Source organism: Squalius cephalus (genome assembly GCF_949319135.1).
Source record: "Squalius cephalus genome assembly, chromosome: 8".
In the NCBI taxonomy this organism is placed as follows: Eukaryota; Metazoa; Chordata; class Actinopteri; order Cypriniformes; family Leuciscidae; genus Squalius; species Squalius cephalus.
The window spans coordinates 13,620,159-13,643,316 of record NC_137129.1 but is presented as its reverse complement, the minus strand read 5'-3'; the positions used below and the strand labels follow the sequence as shown (position 1 = coordinate 13,643,316).

At 40.3% G+C, this 23,158-nt stretch overlaps 1 protein-coding gene across 2 annotated transcripts in view; it reads left to right on the top strand.

Moving 5' to 3' along the window:
- The first annotated feature begins 14,520 nt into the window (after positions 1 to 14,520).
- The window catches only part of npr1a (natriuretic peptide receptor 1a), a 118,976-nt gene continuing 110,338 nt past the window's right edge, over positions 14,521 to 23,158 (top strand). Inside the window, exons 1-2 of one of the 2 annotated variants that reach the window (XM_079879452.1) lie at positions 14,521 to 15,144; positions 15,945 to 16,719. In XM_079879452.1, the coding sequence (XP_079735578.1) occupies positions 15,972 to 16,719 (748 nt within the window). In that variant the 5' untranslated portion in view covers positions 14,521 to 15,144; positions 15,945 to 15,971. Of the gene's footprint in view, positions 15,148 to 15,942; positions 16,720 to 23,158 lie in introns of both variants that reach the window. The other variant, XM_079879451.1, reaches the window with a different exon arrangement.

Below are 23,158 nucleotides of genomic sequence, written 5' to 3'. Positions count from 1 at the left end.
AAAAATGGTAAACTAAAGAAAATCAAACTAAAACAGTAATCAATCAAACAAACAAACAAACTAAACAAAGAAAACATGGCCTCCAAATGCCACACATGGGGAAACTTATATACACCAAGGACTAGTCCATTACACACACATAGGGAACAACAAACATCAATTAAACACAGAATGAATAAAGTAATTCATCCACAAAAATTAAAGAAATGAGTCATAAACAAATTAGTTATATACATAAACAATTATAATAAACAAAAATAAACAAACAACCCTACACCCCCCCAGCTAATCTACAACATGGATTCAACCACTGGAACAAAATGGCGGCCACTGACGCCAGCCGGTCCTTTATTAGAACAGACCTCCACAGAAGTGCAGCGTTTTGCCCAGACAGCGTCAACCTCTGCTTTCCACAGGTAACTTAAACTCAAAAGAAATAAATGTTAACACAATATACCACTAATAACTAGAAAGTGTGCACCCAACCTAGTCCTGTATGATAAGAGTGTAAATTAGAAATAAAGTGGGTAAAATGAACCAAATCTGTGTCTGTCTTTATTATGAAATGTGTATATATATATATATATATAGAGAGAGAGAGAGAGTGATCTGCAACAAAATATTTAATTATGAAATGTACTAAAGGACAACCAAAATAACATAAACAAACAAAAGAGAAGGATGCATATCTGTGTGTGTGGTTTAGTTACCGCCTTGCTGTGTGGCCACGTTGTCGGCCATCACAGGGCCGTTCTAATCTCTAGATGGCAGGGTGTTCCAGAGTCGTGGCCCTGCCACCGCAAATGCACGCTCCCCTCTATGCTTGGAGTAGGAACTTGTCTCTACTACCACCTCCTCGGCATTAGTAACCTTTGGAGCCCCTAAATAATTTACATTTTAAATAAAACATTAAAACAGTAAACAGTCAAGTAATAAAATAAGAAGAAATAAAGAAAAATCAAGCAATAGCACAAATAAGTACAACACAGCAAAGATTAAATAAACAGTGCTTTATGTTTTTCAAGTAGGTCTAAGGATAGTATTGAGGTACAAGTCAAGTTAAGTCACCTTTTTTTATATAGCACTTTATACAATACAGATATTTTCAAAGCAGCTTTACTTACAGTGATTCAGTGATGCAAACATAATTTAACTGTTGTAAAGAAGCTCTAAAAAGACAATTGTAAACTGTCATTATTCATTGAAATCAGTGTTGATTCATTTCAGTTCAATAACTATGTAAAGTACGTTAAGTATGAATTGAGTTCAATTCAGCTATAAAACAGCTCTGCAGAAAACAGTGATGTCATCATCCAGCTCAGTTCATGTTTCATCCAATAGTGTCAGTGCAGTTAAGTAATATTTCTGAATATTAAGTGTCCCTAACTAAGCAAACCAGAGGCGACAGTGGCACGGAACTCCATCAGGTGGCAGAAATGGAGAAAAAAAAACCTTGGGAGAAACCAGGCTCAGTTAGGGGGCCAGTTCTCTTGTGGCCATACAGAAATTGGCAAGACTTAAAAACATTTGCAGATGATAAACTTTCATGACAATACATACAGCTCTGGCCTGGAGCTGAGCCATCAGGAAGTCATTATTGTTGAGCCCTGAATATTCAAAATGAGTGCAAAAAATATATATATATATTTAATTATCATACAGTAAAAAATCATACAGTTTTGGAATTACGTAAATGGTGAGTAATGGGTGACAGATTTGTTTTAGGGTGAAAATTGCTGTAATGCACAATTTTTTTTGACCCATTTGAGCTTCTTAAATTTCACACACATGATTCTTCCATGAAGATCAAGTTTGGAAAAAAATTACTATATTTGTGTTTGTTCCTCTTTAAAACAACTTGTTTGTGACTGTAGTTTGTATACAAGTTCTGCATGTGGCAAAATCTATTAATCTCAGTTATGGAATGTGGCATGGCTGCCTAGCAACAGGTTTCTTTTCTTTTGAAAGTCCAATTCTGCCGGCCCATTTGAACTACCAATACACTTGAAATTTCACACGTTCTTCTTTTCATGACAAACTATATCCACTTATCACTATTCTTATCACTAAAAGCCAAATATTTACATTTGTGGATTTGGCAGACACTTTTATCCAAAGCGACTTCCATTGCATTCAAGGTACACATTTTATCAGATCACATTCTTTGGGAATCAAACCAATGAACTTGGCATTGCTTGCTATGCTCTACTGTTTTTCATTATGTGTGACACTGTAACTGGTAATATTTGAAAGTTATTTACATTGCTCAAAGGTATTCAATATCACAGTTTTGTTTTCAAAAACGTTTGCAAAGAAAATATTTATTGGTCTCAGTAGTTCTAGTCTGAGTGGAGTGAATGAGTCTTCACATAAAAAGGAGTTCAGTTCAAGTTCCAAAAATGAGCAGCTAAGCCTTTTCCACTGCTTTTTTTTTTTCTGCCGCGGTGCCACTTGTGGGAATAATGATGTCTGAAGGTAGGGTTGGCAAATATAGCAAGGACAAGCAGTGTGGAATTGACAGATACTAATAAATGAGCAGAAATGTGTTTTTGCCAGATGGAAATGTCACTCTAGCAACCACCTAAACATCTCACAGAGGCTGCTTTTACATTCATATTGGAGGATTTCGTAAAGCCTTAGAAACCACAACCTGTTGTATTAGTAGTTGAAGTCTTCCTCGATTTTGCCGTGACAGTCTATAGAATGAACTCATGTTCTGCCATGTTTTCTGTTCTGGCTAAACTGTATTGTTGGACAAAGGAATCAAATTGAGTTGCTTAACTGCCTTCTTTGTCAGCATAACGCTGACCAATGACCAAAGTTTCATCAGCAGGTAAAATTACATCCTTCCTGATTGCGTGTGGTTGGCCTTTTTTTTCTGAGGCTGTCACTGTTTTTCTATTTTACCCTAGTCACATACAGTATACAATTGTTAAACAGTTCTCTTTCAGCTCAGTGCTTGGGTTTTACATGTTGACACATTGTGGTTTCTATGGTTTCTACATTACATTGAGAAACTTTACGTTCACTCTCAAGATTTTTGCGATTACTTATAAAAAGATATATATTTCAGTTGTTCATTTCCCTGTAATTAATAAAGACATGAACTGTAAAGGCCCAGGAATACTTGATTTTGAAACACCATTTGAGTTTGCAATCCTTTCCATGTAGGCTGTACTCTGTTGACCGTTAATGCTGCTGGACATTTGTTTTTAAGTGCTCCAATCACATGCGCTGTTGACGTGAATTACATCATGCCAACATGGACAGGGGAAGTTTAATTTTGACTTCAATGTGCTTGTATTTCAGTGCATTGTGATTAAGTCATATATAAATTCTCTTATATTAGCCTCTTAAAACCTTTTAAGATTTACTTAGCATGCCCTGTAAATAGATTAATGGAACATATTTTGGTAAAACCTGCATGAATTGTGGTAGATTTAGTGATAAGAGAAAAGCAATGATACAGAACATTTCCAGTGGACCATTTTTGACACCAGTTTACAGATGTACCTGTATGATGTCCACCGATGTTCAGCAACTCTTCAGGGCTGATAAAATGATGGTAAAATAGTAGTCAGATATCCTCCATGATAAGAAAGAGGTATCTTACTTGCCTTCCGGTTATTCACTAATAGAGAGGATTTGTGGGTCGGTGAGGTCATGTACAGCAAAATGGAGCTGATTCTCTGAGTTGGTTTACACTTTTTAAAAATCAAACCTAGCAATTGATGACCGTGTCCTTAACAAATGACGTTTTATTAACAAGGTTCGGGAGGAGCACGTTCAGATAATTAACACAAGTGGAGAGCACTCAGCAATCAATGGTAAGAGGTGTATATATACTCAGCAGTCTCACCTCATTTCATTGACAGTTTTTGCAGCATACTAGCAGCTATGTCACAATCAAGCTCCTCTTCCAACGAAGACGCAAACATTTCCAGGGATGCACCTTCGCACTCCGCCGATCCCACGGTCATCCCTTCTACGCCGGTCGTCGCACTTGAGCCCCCGGCTTCTCCTCGCGGCCGCACACCGGCCCGATCAGCCCGGCGCTCAACAAGACGTCGAGACCAGTCTTCGCCGCCCCGGCAAGACTCCCATCTTCTTCCCCAGCCTCCTCCTACCGCTCGGCCGTCCCGACGATCCCACCCATCGGGAAATGGACCGTAGCTGGACTGAGGCAAGCGCTGGGTAACTCAGACTTACAAGCTTCGAGGAAAATGAGTAAAGCGGAGCTGTATGCTCTGTACGTCTCCCTCCAGTCAACTCCCAAGACGACTCACAGGCAGAGCAAAGCCCGCCGGGCTCAAAATTCGCCTGCCCAGTCTCCACCGTCGTCTTCCCGCACAGGACGCGGCTCGCTTCGGCCATCGAGTCGCCGCAGCAACAGGCCCTCAGCGAGCCTGGGCCAAGTTCCAGATTTCGCCATGGCAGGTCCACTACCACCTTTCGATGAGGCCCAGCCCTCCACCTCTGCTTCAGCTGCCGCAGCGCCACATGCAGCCGGGCCCAGCGGCCTCCCCACAGCCGCTCAGTTTTATTCTCCCGCTGTTCATAACCCTTTTTCGTTTCAGTGGCCTCCAGCTCCAGTGGCAGACACTAGCGCGAAGCTATCGCCGCTAGCATCACAGGTCCAACAATGTCAACAGTTCTACCCAACAGGTTACAACCCCGCCCATTTCCAGTGGCCTGCAGCTGCAGTAACTCAAACGAGCGCGGGCCCGCCTCCGCTGGCAGCCCAAGCTCACAGTGCTTTCTATCATCCCTCACATCCTCCTACTAACTTTCCTTTTCAATCTTCAACAGGTCTTCCGATTGCAAGGGCACTGCTGACATTCGCAGCCCCGGATTATACCCTTCCCAGCTCTACCATCCAAACTAAATCACCATATTCTCTCTTCACAGCCACTCCGATGCCCGTGCCGTCCAACGCAGTTGCTATGGAACCCCCACCAGTTTCCCAATCCATCCGCGCTCAGATCCTCTCAGGTGCGGATGTAGACTTATCTTCTCTGTTGTCTCTCCTCCCCGCAGCTGAATCAGACCGTCAAGTGGATTGCGGTGATTTTTCAGTAACCCTGAAAAACACAAACACACACTCATCTCGCGTCCTTTCATTTCCCGAATTTACGATCGCTTTTTCACGTTTCACTGAAATCATCTGTTCAGCCTTCCCCCATAGGCGGTGCGAACTGAACGATTACCAAGCAATCATTGCCGAACTCGCGCTTTCCTATGGGGGCGGGCATTTCTACACGTACCATAAACTTTTTTCTGCCAAAAGTGCCGTGCGAGTCGCACAATGGAACCAGTGCACATACTGGGGTGCACTTGACTCGGATCTCCACAGCAGGGTATTTTTAGGCTGCAAAAACATCACCTGCGCAGTTTGCAGGTCAGTGGCGCACCCAACCGCATCATGCCCACAGGTTAACCCTTCCTCTCTTCCCTACGTGGGAATAAGCAATGCTAAATCCACCAGCTATGTGCCGCGTGCTGATTATCTGCTGTCAGGTTTAAAAAACGGCTTTAAACCCGGCTTAGAATGCCCGCTTTCCCAAAACATCATATGTAATAATCTTCAATCCGCCCTTATAGAACCTGAAGTCGTAGACAAACTGATCAAAAAAGAAGTTGAGTCAGGCTTCATGATCGGTCCGTTCGACAATCCTCCATTTAATCTGTTTCGTATCAGCCCCATTGGAGTGGCTACAAGGAAATTCTCGGGTAAAAAACGACTAATAATCGACCTGTCAGCCCCGCACAATTCCCCGTTCCCAAGCATAAACAGCTTGATCCCTCTCGATGAATTTTCGCTCAAATACCACGACATAGATCAGGCTATCGATATGATCAAAATCGCAGGTCGGGGCGCTTGGCTTGCAAAAATCGACGTTACATCCGCTTTCAAAGTAATGCCTATCCATCCAGGTTCATGGCACCTATTTGGAGTTCGCTGGCTCGGGAAATATTATTTCGCAGTGCGTTTAACTTTCGGATGCAAAAGCAGTCCTAAAATTTTCGACATGCTATCAGAAGCCGTCTGCTGGATTTTGTCGAACAACTACGCCATTCCCCACCTCATTCACTTGCTAGACGATTTTTTAATAATCTCGTCTCCCAATGCCATCCCAGCTGCGCACATCCTCACAGTCCAAAAAGTTTTTTCTGAACTAGGAATTCCTATCGCACAGGAAAAAACCATGGGCCCTGCAACATCCATCGAGTTCCTAGGAATTAATTTGGATTCACAAAAATTCCAAGCAACCCTCCCCAAAGAGAAAATTGATCGAATAATCCTCGTCTCTTCTACTTTCCTTGAAAAATAAAATTTTTCAAAACGCGAACTCCTGTCCCTGCTTGGACATCTAAACTTCGCAATGCGCATCATCCCGCAGGGCCGCCCCTTCATCTCGCATCTCCTCTCACTCGCGTCCTCTGTCCACTCACTAGAAGACCGCATTTCTGTAACTCAAGCATGTCGCGACGAACTCAGGCTATGGTTAACATTTCTAAAACAGTGGAACGGCCTATCCTTTTTCTACAACAACCTGGTTTCATCCCCCACCGACATCCAATTGTTCACAGACGCCGCCCCCTCAATTGGGTTCGGGGGATTTTATCAAGGTCGTTGGTTTGCGGCTCCATGGCCACCACAGCTCCACGACATATCTCAATCCTCAGCTCTATTCGAGCTTTACCCTCTCGTAGTAGCAGCTTTCCTGTGGGGAAAAGAATGGGCCGCTAGTAGCGTTTTAGTGCATTGCGACAATGACGGAACAGTGCATTGCATTAACAAAGGCCGTTCTCATTCACCCGCTCTGATGCCACTCTTAAGGCGTCTCATCTGGATTTCAGCTTGCGACCAATTCATTATCATTGCTAAACACATCCCTGGGTCAAAAAACGGGTCCCTGGGTCTCGTTTTCTGTTTCAGAAATTCAGGATGCTGGCTCCAGAGGCGGATCAATCCCCAACTCCAGTTCCTCGCTATTCAGAACTAATATTCCCATAACCCACCCGCTAAAACCCCTGCTTGACGCATCACTCGACACTATCCTCCAAGCAGTATCTCCCAGGACCCTTCAATCCTACGTTACTGCTTGGAGATCTTTTAAAACATTCCATGTCTCTCATAACTTGCCTTTCCCTGATTTTTCTCTTCTTTCAATCACCTCTTTTATCTCCTACCTTAATATCTTTAAGGGCCTACAAGTCGGGTCCATCAAAGGGTATTTGAGCGGCATCCAGTTTTTCCATAAATTGATGTACGGCGCTCCTTCCTCCGAGATAAACAATTCACAAACCTCCCTCCTGATCAAAGGGATTCAAAAATCCCAGCCTACCCGTCCCGACGCCAGGCAACCTATAACGCTAGACATTCTCACCAAATGTATTCACGCCCTCCGCACAGGCTACCAGCCCCTCAATACCGCTCGCACACTCGACGCCATGTTTATCTTAGCTTTTTTTGGTTTTCTTAGATGCTCGGAACTCGCCATCACTTCCAAATTTGACCCAAAAATCCATCCCACCATCTCAGACTTGTCAGTACTAGATGGCGAAACCATTTCATATTTGATCAAACAAAGTAAGACTGACCAAACCAAAAAAGGTCATTTCATCTACATTTTTAACCTCGCTTCGCAAATCCAACCATACCAGTCAATTCTGGCATATCTGCAATGGAGAAGTTCTCAGGCTAAATCTCCTCTAGAACCCCTGTTTTTAGATGAATCCAAAAAACCCGTGACACGTTTTTGGTTCCAGAAACACCTCAAATCTGTTCTCCAACAGTCAGGCATTCCAGCAAAGAATTTTTCAAGTCACTCATTCCGCATCGGGGCAGCAACTTCAGCAGCCCAAAAAGGCCTCTCCCAACAGCAGATTCAAGCCCTTGGGAGATGGTCCTCCAATGCTTTCCAAAGCTATATCAGGACCAACCGGTTCCACATTAAAAAAGCTCACCAAATCCTCATCGAGTAAAAAAAAAAAAAAAAAAAAACTCACTCTCCTCTTTCCTGTCTCCTCTTTCTGTCCAGCGAGCATTGGTCTCACAGCGGATGGAGTGAGAACTTTCCCAGTAGAGCACTTACGTTTTTTCTTTCATTCAGCGATGCAGTGTGAGAAATCTCCTGGGCAAGCACTCATTTTCCTGTTTCCTCTTTCTGTCCAGCGAGCATTGGTCTCACAGCGGACGGAGTGAGAACTTTCCCGGTAGAGCACTTACGTTTTCTCTTTCATCCAGCGATGCAGTGTGAGAAATCTCCTGGGCAAGCACTCATTTTCCTGTTTCCTCTTTCTGTCCAGCGAGCATTGGTCTCACAGCGGACGGAGTGAGAACTTTCCCGGTAGAGCACTTACGTTTTCTCTTTCATCCAGCGATGCAGTGTGAGAAATCTCCTGGGCAAGCACTCATTTTCCTGTTTCCTCTTTCTGTCCAGCGAGCATTGGTCTCACAGCGGACGGAGTGAGAACTTTCCCGGTAGAGCACTTACGTTTTCTCTTTCATCCAGCGATGCAGTGTGAGAAAATCTCCTGGGCAAGCACTCATTTTCCTGTTTCCTCTTTCTGTCCAGCGAGCATTGGTCTCACAGCGGACAGAGTGAGAACTTTCCCGGTAGAGCACTTACGTTTTCTCTTTCATCCAGCGATGCAGTGTGAGAAAATCTCCCGGGCAAGCGCTCATTTTTCCGCTTTTTCTTTCCGTCCAGCAAGCATTGGTCTCCCAGTGGACGGAGTGAGAACTTTCCCGGTAGAGCACTTACGTTTTCTCTTTCATCCAGCGAGCATTTGGTCTCACTGCGGATGCAGTGTGAGAAAATCTCTCGGGCAAGTACTCATTTTTCCTCCTTTCTGTTTCTTCTCTGTCCAGCGAGCATTTGGGCTTAGCAGAAAAGCGCAAATCCTCCCGATCGGTCACTGTAAACTACAAACTGCTCCCCGTTCGCAGACCAACAGGGGCCGTCAGTCCAGGCAGTGAGCCACCATTACGGGCCTCCCCGGTCAAGCATCCAGGCCCCTTCTTGAGATGCCAGCCCGCCAAACTCGGCACTCATTTGGGGGTTCTTTAGTCCGGCGGCTGTCCTCTGCTCTTTAGCCTTTGAGGGGAGTACTCTGGGTTCGGGCCGAACTCCGAGCTCGGAGCCCTCCCTCCGGACAGCACGCCAAATACGCATTAAACTTTACCCCTTCAAAATTATATGTAAGTGTGAACTCGTGAAATGACGTTTTATTAACAAGGTTCGGGAGGAGCACGTTCAGATAATTAACACAAGTGGAGAGCACTCAGCAATCAATGGTAAGAGGTGTATATATACTCAGCAGTCTCACCTCATTGACAGTTTTTGCAGCATCCCTCCACCACCCCTTCTCCACGCTTCTAGTCCTAAACACTTACATACGGGGGGAGTACTCTGGGTTCGGGCCGAACTCCGAGCTCGGAGCCCTCCCTCCGGACAGCACGCCAAATACGCATTAAACTTTACCCCTTCAAAATTATATGTAAGTGTGAACTCGTGAAACTTCATATTCAGTGGTAGTTTTGGAATGTAATCTTAATTCACTTGAAGTAGCTTTGTGCATGTTCTTTCTCCAAATTAGGTTTGACCAAGATTATTTATCACATAATCATGTAGTTAATTCATATCAGATTAAGTGAAAGTTCTGTATACACAGCCACAATTCATTCATTTTCTTTTCAACATAAATCAATTGTATCATGATTTCCTGGAACTGAATGACAAGAAATTCTTCAAATGAGACCTCAAGTGAAGAAAGAAGTGATCTAATCAGAATTTGAAATCTCACATTGATCATTCAAATTGCACTTAATCTTTACATTCCAGGAACAATTTGCTATAATCAAGGTATACTCTTTACAAGATAATGCACAAAACTATTGATAAAAACCCATAAAGGTTTGTGCTACAGACATGGATAATACTTCAAATTGTGTGGTTTATTAAGAAGATTTTTTTAAGCAATTGGACCTTAGATTTTTTGTGGATGGTTATCTTATGGCTAGTTACACCGAGCGGTACGGTACGGTACGGTACAGTACAGTATAGTACAGTACAGTACAGTACGATTCGGGATGGTAAACCCTGATCTGGCTTGCGTTTCCACCACCAACAGTATCCTTACTTGATAGGCATGGTGTAGCGATCAACGTCATTCTCGTGCAGAAGAAAGTACACAGTAAACAAAATTGGAGGACGCACAGCAGATCTTGTTCTTGTTTGAGCTTTGTTAGGATGCATGGAAAAACACAGCCGGACAAGCACGTGCAAGTGACGATTCTCTGTCAACCAATTAACGTTCTGCAATGAGTCTAGCCCTGTAAGTACCAGACCACTGTGCTAGATACCCCAACGGAAGGGTCCCAAAAAAGTGGTATGGTACGGTTCGGGATTTTGGTGGTCAACTTCTGACAATTCACTACGTCACTAATAAAAACATTTTTGAATGGGAGCTTATTCGGTGTGCGGATCTGTTACTTACTACTACATGGATTATACTTGTGATCCAGCACCCGTATTGAAAATAAGATGTGCGTGATTTACTCCTGTGGATACAACTTCTGACAATTGAAATGGAAATAATTGCATAGCATACTGTACTTTGCTGTACCATACCGTTCGGTGGAAACGAGCTATTAGTGCAGTGGTTCCCAAACTGGGGGGCACGGCAAGGCTAAGGGATAGTATACAGTCAGCGGATTGTTACGAAAAAGAAGCCTCTTCGGGGTGATACAAGACCCCAGCTACTTGCCAGATAAGTAAATAATTTAACACAAAATATTAATTTGACACATTTTATTACCTCAAGATGACTCAATACCTGCTTGAGTGGTCTGTTATCAGTTGTATCAGTTGTTATCATATGTTGTCTTGTAATAACAGACCGCTAATGGCATGATTGAAGAATCAGAATTTAGTATTGCAGTGAGCTGTGTGAAAATATAAATTAATGATGCATGCTTCTGCACTTAGCAGAAATATTAGCTTCTGACAGTATGAAGCCGAACAAGTCAAGACGCCACTTAGAGGCTTCACAGAGAAGCCTGTTGAAGTTAAGAAATTGTACTGTATTAATTACAATGTTTTAATTAACTCCTACTGGATGTCTGAGAGTGTTTTTTTTTTGTTTTTTTTTGTGGGTACATGTAGGTGAGGGCTTGAAAATATTTTTCTCTACAAAAGGGGGCCGGCAGAAAAGTTTTTTGAACCGCTGCCTTAGTGGAATTTTGCAGACAAAAAGGTCCATTGTGTATTTTCGCTTAGAAAACATGCAACATTTTTGCCCTTATGGGAAATTCCTGATCCTACAGATTCCTACTGAAATGCAATGGTAAATGTGACCGCACCTTTAGACTTACATTAAAGGAGGGAATCTGAGTCATATCTAGAGACCAGAATATCATAGAGATTTGGGGGTGGGCCACCCTTGCAATCCACCCTGGCAATGACTCTTACAAAAAGTGCCCTTACAAAATGTTTCTAGTTTATTTGTGGTGGTAGTTGTTTTTATTGATATTATCATTTGATTGATCACTTCTGGTTTGTTACAAGGCAACTGGCTGATAATGGTTGCCATGGGAATCTTGAGTATGAGTTGGACTTGTGCTGTTAAAGAGGCCACGGGTTATTTTTGTGTATGCGTACTGTGAGTCAGACTATACCAAAAACTGCTGATATCCCTTCCCAAAGTACACTTGCACCACTTCTGCCTAATGATCTCCTACCAAAGTGACATAATAACAATGCGTGAACATGGCGGTTAGCCCACCAAATACCAAATCTGTAGTGTAAAACAACCAGAGGATCAGAGAGGATATTATTCCACTGAAAAATCATTGTATTATTTCAATAAAGGAGCACTAGTAAAGATGCTTTTAGGGAATCAGAGCAAGAAAGTGCGTTAGGAAGAGGGAGAGGGAGCCGAGAGTTTCCTCCCACGTACACATACAGGAAGTCACTGCTGTGCAGATGCAAAGCGTCATTAGTGGGGCTGACTTATCTGTGCTGAGGCAATGCAGCAGACCACTTTTTGATTCAGACAAGAGATGAGATACAAATTAAATGTTTACACAGCTATTAAGATCAAGACACTTCACACTCTCACTCAAAGGCAAGGTCCTCCTTTTTCATTTCCGTGCCGTGATTCTGGACCTCCTCGTGTGAGGTTTAAAGGGCAGTGACCAAAGACCACAAAAAAGGATGAGAGATCACTCCAAACATCAAGCATCCTGGAAACACAGAGGGAGGAAGCAGTTTCATTAGGCCGTGGAAGAATTCAGACCAAAACAAAACAAGCAAGAACAGTTTGTGCGTATTTTTGCGCGCACAGGAATGTGTGTAGGCTGCTTCGTTTCTACCATATAGTGATTACAGACATCATTGGTAAAGCTTACTTGTTTGTGTTTGTGTGCAACAGAGAAGATAACTTTTAATGTGGAGGATTTATTGGAGGTTGAACTCCTCTTAGTTTGTGTGAGTAATACGGAAGAACGTAGGAGAGAGGGAGGAGAAGGAAGAGATGAGAGGAGGTTACCCGTAATAACAAACCAGGAGATGCTAAAAAGAGAGAGGCTATGTTCTAAAATGCCTACTGTTACAGCACAGTATATACTGCATACTGCCTACAATTTTTAAATGCAGTATGTAAAAGTTAATGCATTATGTATTAAAAAAAAATTTAAATGCAAACTGCTATCTAATTATTTTTTTTAAGATATAAATACATAGTACTATAGTAAATTAAGCTGGATTTTCACTACAGTTAAGTTACTTACACAAAGCCAATCAAGAAAACTCCCTGTGTCAGTGCTTTACATGTGAAAGTCATGTGAAATCAGAATATTTATGTTATAATAAAAGTATTAGTTAAGTAATGTTATTATAAATATTATTATTTTATGTTATACATGTCAGTATGTGATTTACCCCCCAAAAATAATAAAAAATATATACATAGTATATAATTGTCATAGTTGTAATTTGCATATTTCTTTAATCAAAGACTAAATAAGAGCCAGTGAAACAATTCTTTTTTTTTAATAAAATTAATTATCATAAAATTGTATAAATAATGAGCTTATTCTTTCACCAGAAATCCTTAAGTACATACATTTATACATTTAAATATTTTACAAAATGTCGTAACTCCTGGTGGTCTGATCAAATAACGAGTCAAGAAATATATTAATTTTGCTGCTGATGTAACTTCCGTTCCTTTGTCATGAGGAAAAGAAAGTCCAGAATGAGCGCATTGGATTGTGGGATAGGCTACTGTATTCTGCGCAGTGTGCTCTAAAGCTGGACATTTTGATGCAATGAGTCTGGGTATTTCATGCATAAGGAAAATTATTATACTGCACACGGTATAAATATACAGCAGAAATAGTAAAAGTGAAATGGTAGTATGCTGTATTCAGCATTGTCAGAGAAAAAGCGAGTGACAGAGTGAGTAAGGGTGCAACACATCCTGTTTTGGAAACCGCAGCCACTGGTGTGTGTGTGGTTGACCGGATGAGGTCAAAGGTGCAAGGGGGTGTTCAGATAAGCAGCATGGGGAATTAGGGAATGAATGGAAGGGCAGTTGGTCAGCTGGGTCATTGGCAGAAATTTGAAAGTAACACATTTGCCCTCCTGGAGGTGGGGAAAGAGAAAGTGGAACACAGTTTATCAGCCCCCCCTACACTTCTTATTTACGACCAACCATAACCGGGAGGTGCTGGCCTGGCGCGCAGCATGTCTTTCCCGGCGCTCTCTGCGTACGGGAAGCCAGCAGCCGAGGTCCTCCCTGTGCTTTATTGATCTGGAAGTTGTTTGTCAGGGTGAGGGCTGCTGAGGACGGCGCAAGATGAGACGCTCCCGCAGAAGGCCAAACGGAGAACAGAACAGAGCGGAGGAGAGGGAGGAGCAAAAGCCAATAAAAGTGTAATGGACTGCACAAAAATAGAACGTTTTAATTGGGAGGAAGTGGTTGAAAAAAATGGAACAATGAGGAGGAAGAAAAGCATGTGATTAAAATGCCGGAGGTCGATATGGACTCCAAAATGCTCACACAGTGGCAGGGACAACACAGCAAGTCCTGCCTTCTCATCTCTCCAGCGAGCTGTTTTTCCTTTGTATTCCCATGCAAAAGGTCAGGTCATTGTTGTACAATAATAAAGTGGATGTTCATCCTGTGTGGGGCACAGTGATCTTGTAGCTACAACAAATGTGTCAAGTGGCTAAATAATGCCTAAACAAATTATGAATTCACATTCGCTGAGCCACAAATGTCCTCAATCAATATTTTCATTTAAAAAAAAAATCTATCTATCTATCTATTTATCTGGTGCCACATGGCTGTGCAACAGTGCTGTAAACATTTTTTCTACATCGCTCTCTCTCTCTCTCTCCCTCTCTCTCTCTTTCTCTCTCTCCCTCTCTCTCTCCTCCTCCTCCTCTCCCGCCTGCACTTTAGACTAGCACACTGTGTCATTCCCTCTCTCACTTCTCTCCTCCTCCCACCTTGAGCTTTACATCGCATTGACTGACCCGACACTCACTGGATGAGGATGTGGGAGAATAGACTTCAAACATAGAGTGTGCCTCACAATAAACCTGCACCTTTCGTTTTGTTGTCAACTAAACATTTTGAGTTTATCATTCGAGTTTTATGGATGCAGATGTGAACGCGCTTTTTACTTTGACTTCACTTTTTTTGTGTGTGACATCGCGCGCATTCTGAATCAAATCCAAACCCGCTGAGATTTAGCTATCTTCTCCAGTCGGGAAAACATCAAGGAGAAGATGACACGGTGAACAATTTTTAACTACAGAAGCATCTACTCATTAACAAAGTTTCCAAGAAAGTCACAGGCGCACCGAGAAAGATTTCCTCTTTGCGAATCCCGTTTCCTCAGCGCATTCGGAGAAAGAGGGAGGCTCGAGAAATCATGGTGGTTTCTATGGAGAGATTCAAGAGACCAAAGTTTCACTCTTGTAAGTTTGGTGAGTCTGTTTGAGCTGCAATAATCGACGCGTTTTCTCCGAGGGAACAGTTTTGCCACCACATTCACGAGACACGGATTTTAACGGTTGGACGGCAGACTTGCAAGTGGGATGATTCCTAATGACGACCTGACCTGTGGTAATATACTAATTCAATTAATTTAACTATTTTTATTCTCTTCAGTAAAGCTTTATTTCAAAGTGTGTTTTAATATATTAAGGTTAAAGTGAGGACGCGTTCTTGCGTCCCGTCGACTGCGTTGGTAAATTCTGGTAGGCTACACTTGCGTCACTCTTTAGAAGTTCAATAACGCATCGTTTTTTTTTTTCAGCTTGACGTTTTAAAGCGTGTAAAGTGATAAGTGTGTTAAATGTGTAATAACGCGTTTCAAAACCCCATGGTTCAGTTTGATTCGGTTTTTGAACCCAAAACGTGTCATGTGCGAATGTGGTTGAGAACAGCCCTGTGAAATATAGGCTATTGTTATTATTATAATTAAATAACTATTATTATAGGATAGTCTTCTCAATTATGAAGAATGTATTTAGCCTATATAATACGTTTAATTAATGGTACCCTCTAAAAAATAAACGTTTCAAAAGGTGTGGTTTTTTTTCGCAGCATGCCATAAAATAACCACTTTGGGTCCTTTAGTTCAACTTTGTGCACTATAAAGAACATTTTGTCCAACGGAACGATTCTATGGATTTTTAAAGTTATTCATGGACGCGTGATGCAATTAGAGAACAGTTATTTTTCATAGTAGCCTATCACATTCTTCTGATTGTTGAAGTAGTAGACATTTTTAGTAGTATAATATTTTCTTTTCTCATTTCATTTCTATGAATAAACTTTGAAGTAACTTTGTGAATGATGGACATTCTCTGTTCTGCAGAAAGTGCATCTCAAATGTGTCTCTGTCTTGATTTTCAGAGTCTTAGTCCTTACTATTCATTTTGAGAATGAAAGCATTCCGGATGGGGCCGTTGAGGCTAACTCTTCTAGTTCTGCTGAGTGGTGTGTCATTTGGAGTGGTTGAACTGGAGCCCCTCCCTCAAAACCAGCCTCAGTCTCTCAGTCCCCATCCACCTCAACAGAACATCACCTTGGCAGTCATCCTACCTCTACACAACACAGAGTACCCCTGGGCATGGCCCCGGGTGGGCCCTGCCTTGTTTTGGGCCCTGGACAAGGTGAATTCTGACCCCAACCTTCTGCCTGGCTACCATCTACAACTGGTCTTCAATAGCAGCGAAAACAAAGAAGGAGTGTGTTCGGATTCAGTGGCTCCACTTGTGGCCGTGGACCTAAAGTTTTCATATGACCCTTGGGCTTTCATCGGGCCAGGTTGTGACTACTCGTCCTCACCTGTGGCCCGCTTCACCACGCATTGGGAGGTTCCGATGATCACGGGTGGGGCGAGGGCGCAGGGTTTCAATTTGTACTCGTCCATCACCAACACCGGCCCTACCCACAAGAAGCTGGGTGAGTTTGTGCTCAGGATGCACCATCATTTCGGCTGGCACAAACACGCCATGCTCATGTTTAGCGATAATAAGAAAGATGATCGGCCATGCTACTTTGCCGTGGAGGGGCCGTACACAGAGATGGATAAAGACAACATCACTGTAGAAGACATGGTGTTTAATGAGGATGATGAACCCCTCCGTTATGATGAGTATATCCGGGACATCAGCCATAAAGCTCGCGGTAAGTGTGACATGAGTGGGCAAGGGATGTCAAGTAGGAATGGTGGGCTACTGTTAAATGTCACATTTGTCAAAAGAAAAAGCTCTTGCTCAGATGATCTGAATGTCATTGATTTGAGGAAGCTCAGCTAATTTTTGTCGTCATTATTTATTGTAGCACATTCAAAAGCTACATTCACACAGCAGCGTAATACAGAGTACTTAATACTCTTTTGAAAAAGAAGTCTGCTCAATCATATTGAATGTGCACTTGTAAGTGTACTTCAAATCTTAAATGTACTTGCTAATACCAAGTTCTGTCATGAAACTCTAGATGGCGCAGACTGGTAGGTCCTTAACTCAATTTGGTAGCGATTTCATTGGTATCTACATAGCTCATAGCGCCAAATTATTACAAAAAACATTACATTCAGTTCACACCAAAGTATATTCTTTAAAGTATATTTTCCCATAATAAGTACTCTTTTTAAAAGTGTGTTATAGTGTACTTCTTTTTCATAAGAGTATGGTTGTGTTTATAATCAGTTCAGTTATGTAAACAAACTCAAAACTTCAAATATAGCCTACTGTACAAGTCACAACTAAAGTTTAGCTGATATGAGCTGAACTGCAGCGTCATGTCATTGCATTCAATACATACTGTAAGTACTGTATGGGTAGTTTATGTCTGTCTAACATTAATGTTAGTGCTATTAACCTCTCTCAGTTTATGAAAAATATTGTGTGGTTGAGTTTGAATGGGGTTGGAATCAGCATTTTGAAATGCCGAACAATTTAGAATAAGAATAAAATCCATAAAGAGACAATACAATTTTGATATTTACTAAATGGTTTTCTTTCTCTGTGGTTGCCTGCATTATTCATGAATTGGAGAAGAGTATTGACTTTGGTTGCCTGCCAATATAGACTATTATTTGATCTATTCTTGTCTCCCTTTAAATGCGCAGGACAATTTGTCAATGAGTCACACCTGGTATAAAAATTAAATCTGGTTGTCAATTCTGAACATTAGCTATGTTTGCATGCAACCAAATAATCCATTAGTAATAAGACTGATGGCTCAATTGGACTGAAAATCTGAAAAGTCTGCATGTAAACACATCCATCGATCTAGGGTACGTATCCCGTACAACGATGGAACTCGCTACATAAAGGGATAGTTCACCCAAAAATGAAAATTCTGTCATCATTCACTTACCCTTATGTTGTTCCAAACCTGTATGAGCTTCTTTCTTATGTTGAACACAAAAGAAGGTAACCAGACAGTTGACCAGACATTTTTTTTCTACTATGAGAGTCAACGAGGAGAGTCATGCTGGTAACGATGGATCTTATGACCATATTTGTCTAACAATGCTTTTGGGAAACATACCCCTGATTGAGTTCGATCTGAATGAAATTCAATAGGATTGAAAGAGTCTGATCTGACCAACAAGTAAAATAAAGCTCGTAAACATGTCTCACGAACATGCATTATGTTTCTGTAGGCCTACGTCTTGCGTGTTACAAACGACTCAGTGGAGGAGACTGAATATTTACAAAATATTTGCTAAAATGCTCTTCTGACATATATGTCAGCTTTATTTTTTAGATAGGCTATGTCACCAAGGCATGGTGGCTCAGGTGACATTATCTCAGTCACTTTCTCCGGTTCTGAATGCTGCAAATGAAGCAGTGACATGCTGAAGTTTTGTTCAGAATACATGTAATGTACATGTAAATTAATATGTAAATCAGATTGCAAAGTTTAGGGTTCATAAATATAAACTGAACATACAAAATTTGAAATAGGATTGGATTCATTCGGCTTGATGGAAATTAGTCTTTTATTTATTATTTATATTGCTAGCGCTTTTTACAATACAGATTGTTTCAAAGCAGCGCTATACAGTGATAACAGGAAAATAATGCAACAGAGTTTGTTTCTGCTGTAGGCTACACCAGGGGCCGTATTCACAATGGTAAGATAAAATGCTTTGTGATTCACAAAGCATTTTATCTTACCACTAGGAGTACTCCTAAATCACTAAAAGATTTTAGCTAGGAGTTTTCTCTTAAAAGTTATTCACAACGCCTTTCAGACCTACTCTTAGTAAAGAAAAATGACAACTCCTAAACTAAGAGTTTGTCTTCGTTGCTATGGATGACGTCATTACTCATGCACGAGCTTGACTGAAGTGACCACCTTGATTGGCTGATGATTGTAACGCGGGAATGATTCCAAACACCTCCCCTACGATGATGTGTGACAGGTGACAGGTCTGGGAATGCGTGCGCTACACAAGTAGTGCGAAGGACGGAAGATGATGAATAACTGAATAAATAGCCTAAATGAATAAAGAGTAAGGCAAAACAAATAGCCTAGTAGCCTAATGAAACATATGGATTGATGCAATATCTTTGCAACATTATTGAATTAATCTGTCACTATATGCCTCTGCCTACGTTTGCAAAGAGAAGAACATTTTAATTTGATTCACAATGAAACGTTACAAATAGTTTACATGCAATGAGTAGCCTAGTTTTGGTTGTTGTTGGTGGCGTTATTGCATCCCTAGTTATGCCTACATTCCTACAATGCAAAATTGTTCCCTCGCGATTGGAAGCTCCTGTAGCCGCCGCATACGCATTTCAAAACATCGCAACGTGAAATGCCACAAAAAGCGGTTTGTGAAATGGTCTTAGTGAGTTAGCAGTCCTCTCGACTTCTTTTAAGCTGTCCCAGGCTTAGGTGCTACTTTTAGGGCTAAAATGCTTCGTGAATTACTCTTAGTCAAAAAAATGAGGAGTCCTAAAGTTACGAGTGACACGCCCATTATTTTTAGGAGTTGCTCCTAAATTCGCCAGTTAGGAGCTACTTTTAGCCTTAAAAGTCTTTGTGAATACGGCCCCAGATCTAGAAGAAACTAGTTTCATAGGCTAGCTTAAGTAAGTTCAGTGATGGATCATTTTTGCTGTAAAAAAGTTATTAATTTAGTTAATTTATATAGCCAATAGCCAAAACAGAGATGTCATCGTCCAGCTCAGTTCAGTTCTCATGTAATGGTGCCAATGCAGGCAGATCAATAATATTGTTGAGTATTAAGTGTGAAGTGTGAATATTAAGTTGAATATGAAAATTAATAGTGCATGTACAGTAAATATACCTGACTGACTGAATGAAAGCAGCCAACGTGTTTATCTGCTAAAAAAAACCTGACACAGGTGAGAAAAAACAGGAAGCAGAAGCCCCCTGAGCTCATCTGTGCCTGAGGCTGAGAAATGAGTCCACTGAAGCACAGCTCTGGAAACTATTAAAACACAAGAGATGCAAGATCCCCATGCCCCTGCAGAGGTTGATAGAAACACTTGAGCATTTCATAAAAGTATTTACAGGTAATAAAATCCTGGCTGGGAATATGCAAATTGGAGAAAGACACAAATGGAGAGAAAGAGATGTATAGAAATGATGAGAAGGGAAAGAGTACAAATGCAATATTTTTGAGAAAATTGCTGCCTCACTGTTGGCGGCACACACCAGGTGAAAGAGACATGAGAGTCAAGGTCGCCTCCTCTTCAGGGACAGAATAAAAAGAACTGACAGACAGGTGGAGATTGATAGAGGTACAGTGTTAAAGAACTGAGTGAATAGATACTTGCTTCTCTTTTGTCCTCCTCACATTGTGATTGTCTCAAATGATTCTGAATCGATCCACACGAAATTTTAACCTGATTAAGTTGGATAACTTTAACCGAATTTTATTTATTATTGTTAATATTTTTAAAAAGCACAAAGCATTACGGATAAGTTAACACTCAAAGACGACATGTACAATGAATCTGTACAGTAGCATCTGTTGCACATATGTATTTATATCGCAAAAGGTGCTTTTATACAGTACAAACAAGCATACACTTGAGCCTTTAGATAAGTGTCACAGCCGAGGACAAAAATAATGGAGATGTATTTTACAATATCTTACAAAAAATATACCAGCCAGCATTGCATGTCATGAACTCTATAAAGGAAATATGTATTTTCAATCACAATGCAAGCAGGGGAAACTAAATGGAAGCTCGTTTCTGCCATGGAAAGGTAATTGCGACTTTATATATCACAATTATATCTTTATTTCTTGCAAATCCGAGCATATTAATCTTGAAAAATGTTGAGTTAACATTCCTCAATTCAGACTTTTTTCGTTGCGGCTATGGGTTTGTGACGCAATTGTTTTTTCTCTGAATTATGAGTTTATAACACAATTCTAAATTTATAACACAATTCTGATCATGCAGTGTGACTTTATATCTTAAAATTGCAAGAATTCTTTACATATCCCAATGCTGACATTACTCCTCAGAATTTGGAGATGTAAAGACGCATTGCATGTTATAATGACATTTTTTCATTGTTTTTTATTTGGAAATGGACAGTTTATGACACTTTCTAAAGTTGAACAGCCACAGACAGCAAGATGGCTACTATTTATAATGTACTGTGATTTGGGATGCAATAATTCTGATTAAACAAAACAGGAAACAATGTATTGTTCATCTGTTGAATATAGTAACATGAAAATAATAGCATATATCTCAGGATAACTCCTGCTCATAAAACCTATTTGAAATCTTAAATGTAAATCTGTCTAAATTATCTTTGGCTGTTGGCCTGTGCTTACCGTACATCCAGATAACATTGCATTTGTTTTTTGTTTTTGTTTTTTGTTTTTAAATCTTTATAACCTATTAAACATAATGTTGATGAATGGGGACATACAATATAATATGAAATTAAATACTAAGCAAATTTATTTGAAATATAAATTAATATTTTATTTAAAAATTATGTTTGCATTACACATTAAGCTATAATATCTATCAAATAATTTGACTAAGTTTGAAGACAATAGGTATATATTAATAAAATGATAATGCTAAATAATGTTCAGTAAAGATCGACAGCTAGTTTCCTGTATAAATAAGTGAAACAGTCCATTCATATTTGCACATGAACAAAATCCCTTTTGACTTTTGTTCTTCTTGGCTGTGGTTTATGGTTTTATTTTGGCCTGTATGACTCCCGTTACTTTTATTGACCTTGTCACCTTGCCATTTCTTCTTGTGAGCATGCAATCAATCAATTTGCAGGCTTAGCTGGCACAGGGGTGGGGGTACATTTGCGAAGGATATTTGTGATACTTTGCACTGATCATGAAGTCATGCTGTGTATTCTGTGTGTGTGTGTGTGTGTGTGTGCGTGCGCGTGCGTCAGTGCGTGTGTGTGTGTGTATATGTGTGTGTGTATGTGTGTGCGTGAATACGTACACACCCATGTAATTACATATAGTATTTATTATTATAACACAGTAATGAGCGGCACTATTTATCTTAATAACAATATTTTTTTACTTCTATTATATATACTATAAAACATTTCAGAGTGAATATGCCAAAAGATAAGTGATTAATACAATAATAATAATAATAATTATTATTATTATTATTGTGTTGTTGTTGTTGTTGTTGTTGTTAGGTGAAAGTTAAAATGGTAATATAATTACCATAAGAAAAAGAAACCAATAATACTAATAATTATTAATTATATTTATTCATTGAAATGGATATTTTCGACAGAAGTGATGCAAGTAAAATACCTCTGTCATAATGCTCTCTTAAGTGTGATGTAAAACTAGCTTACTGGAATGTCTTGAGGAGACGTAATTATCAAATAAAATCACTATGATATTCAACGTGTTAGCACCATCAAAATAATATTAAATATATGGTAACTCTATAAGTCAAGTCACCTTCATTTAGATAGCGCTTTAATAATACAGATTGTTAAAAGCTTTACAATGTTAGTTTCATTTGTTAACATTAGTTAATGTATTAACTAACATGAACAAACAATGAGCAGTACATTTATTACAGTATTTATTAATCATTGTTAATGTTAGTTAATAAAAATACAGTCATCCATGTTAGTTCACAGTGCATTAACTGGTAACAAATACAACTTCGAATTTTAATAATGTATTATTAAATGTCGAAAATAACGTGAACTAAAATTAATAGATGCTGTAAAATTGTTAGTAACTGTTCATTCGTAGTTCAACTAAAGTATTTAACTAATGTTAACCTTATTGTAAAGTGTTACTTAATATATTGTAAAATATATTGCAAAATATAATCAGCCCTAGTTTCTCAGCATGCATCATGCCGTGCATTACAACACCTGTTATGCATGCCAATGTCACAGCACAATTTTCATGACATTAGAGTGAATTTTTCCCAGGGATGAATTGTCTTTTTTGCCGATTTCTGTGGTCTTCACAGAGTAATATGTTATGAGCATAGGGGTTTGGAGGTTTGGACCGGTCCTGGTGGTTTATAAGAGCCAGCAGTTCTGGTAAGCCTCATTGTGAACGTCAGTGCTCTGGCTGAGAAGTAGGCGTAGAGCT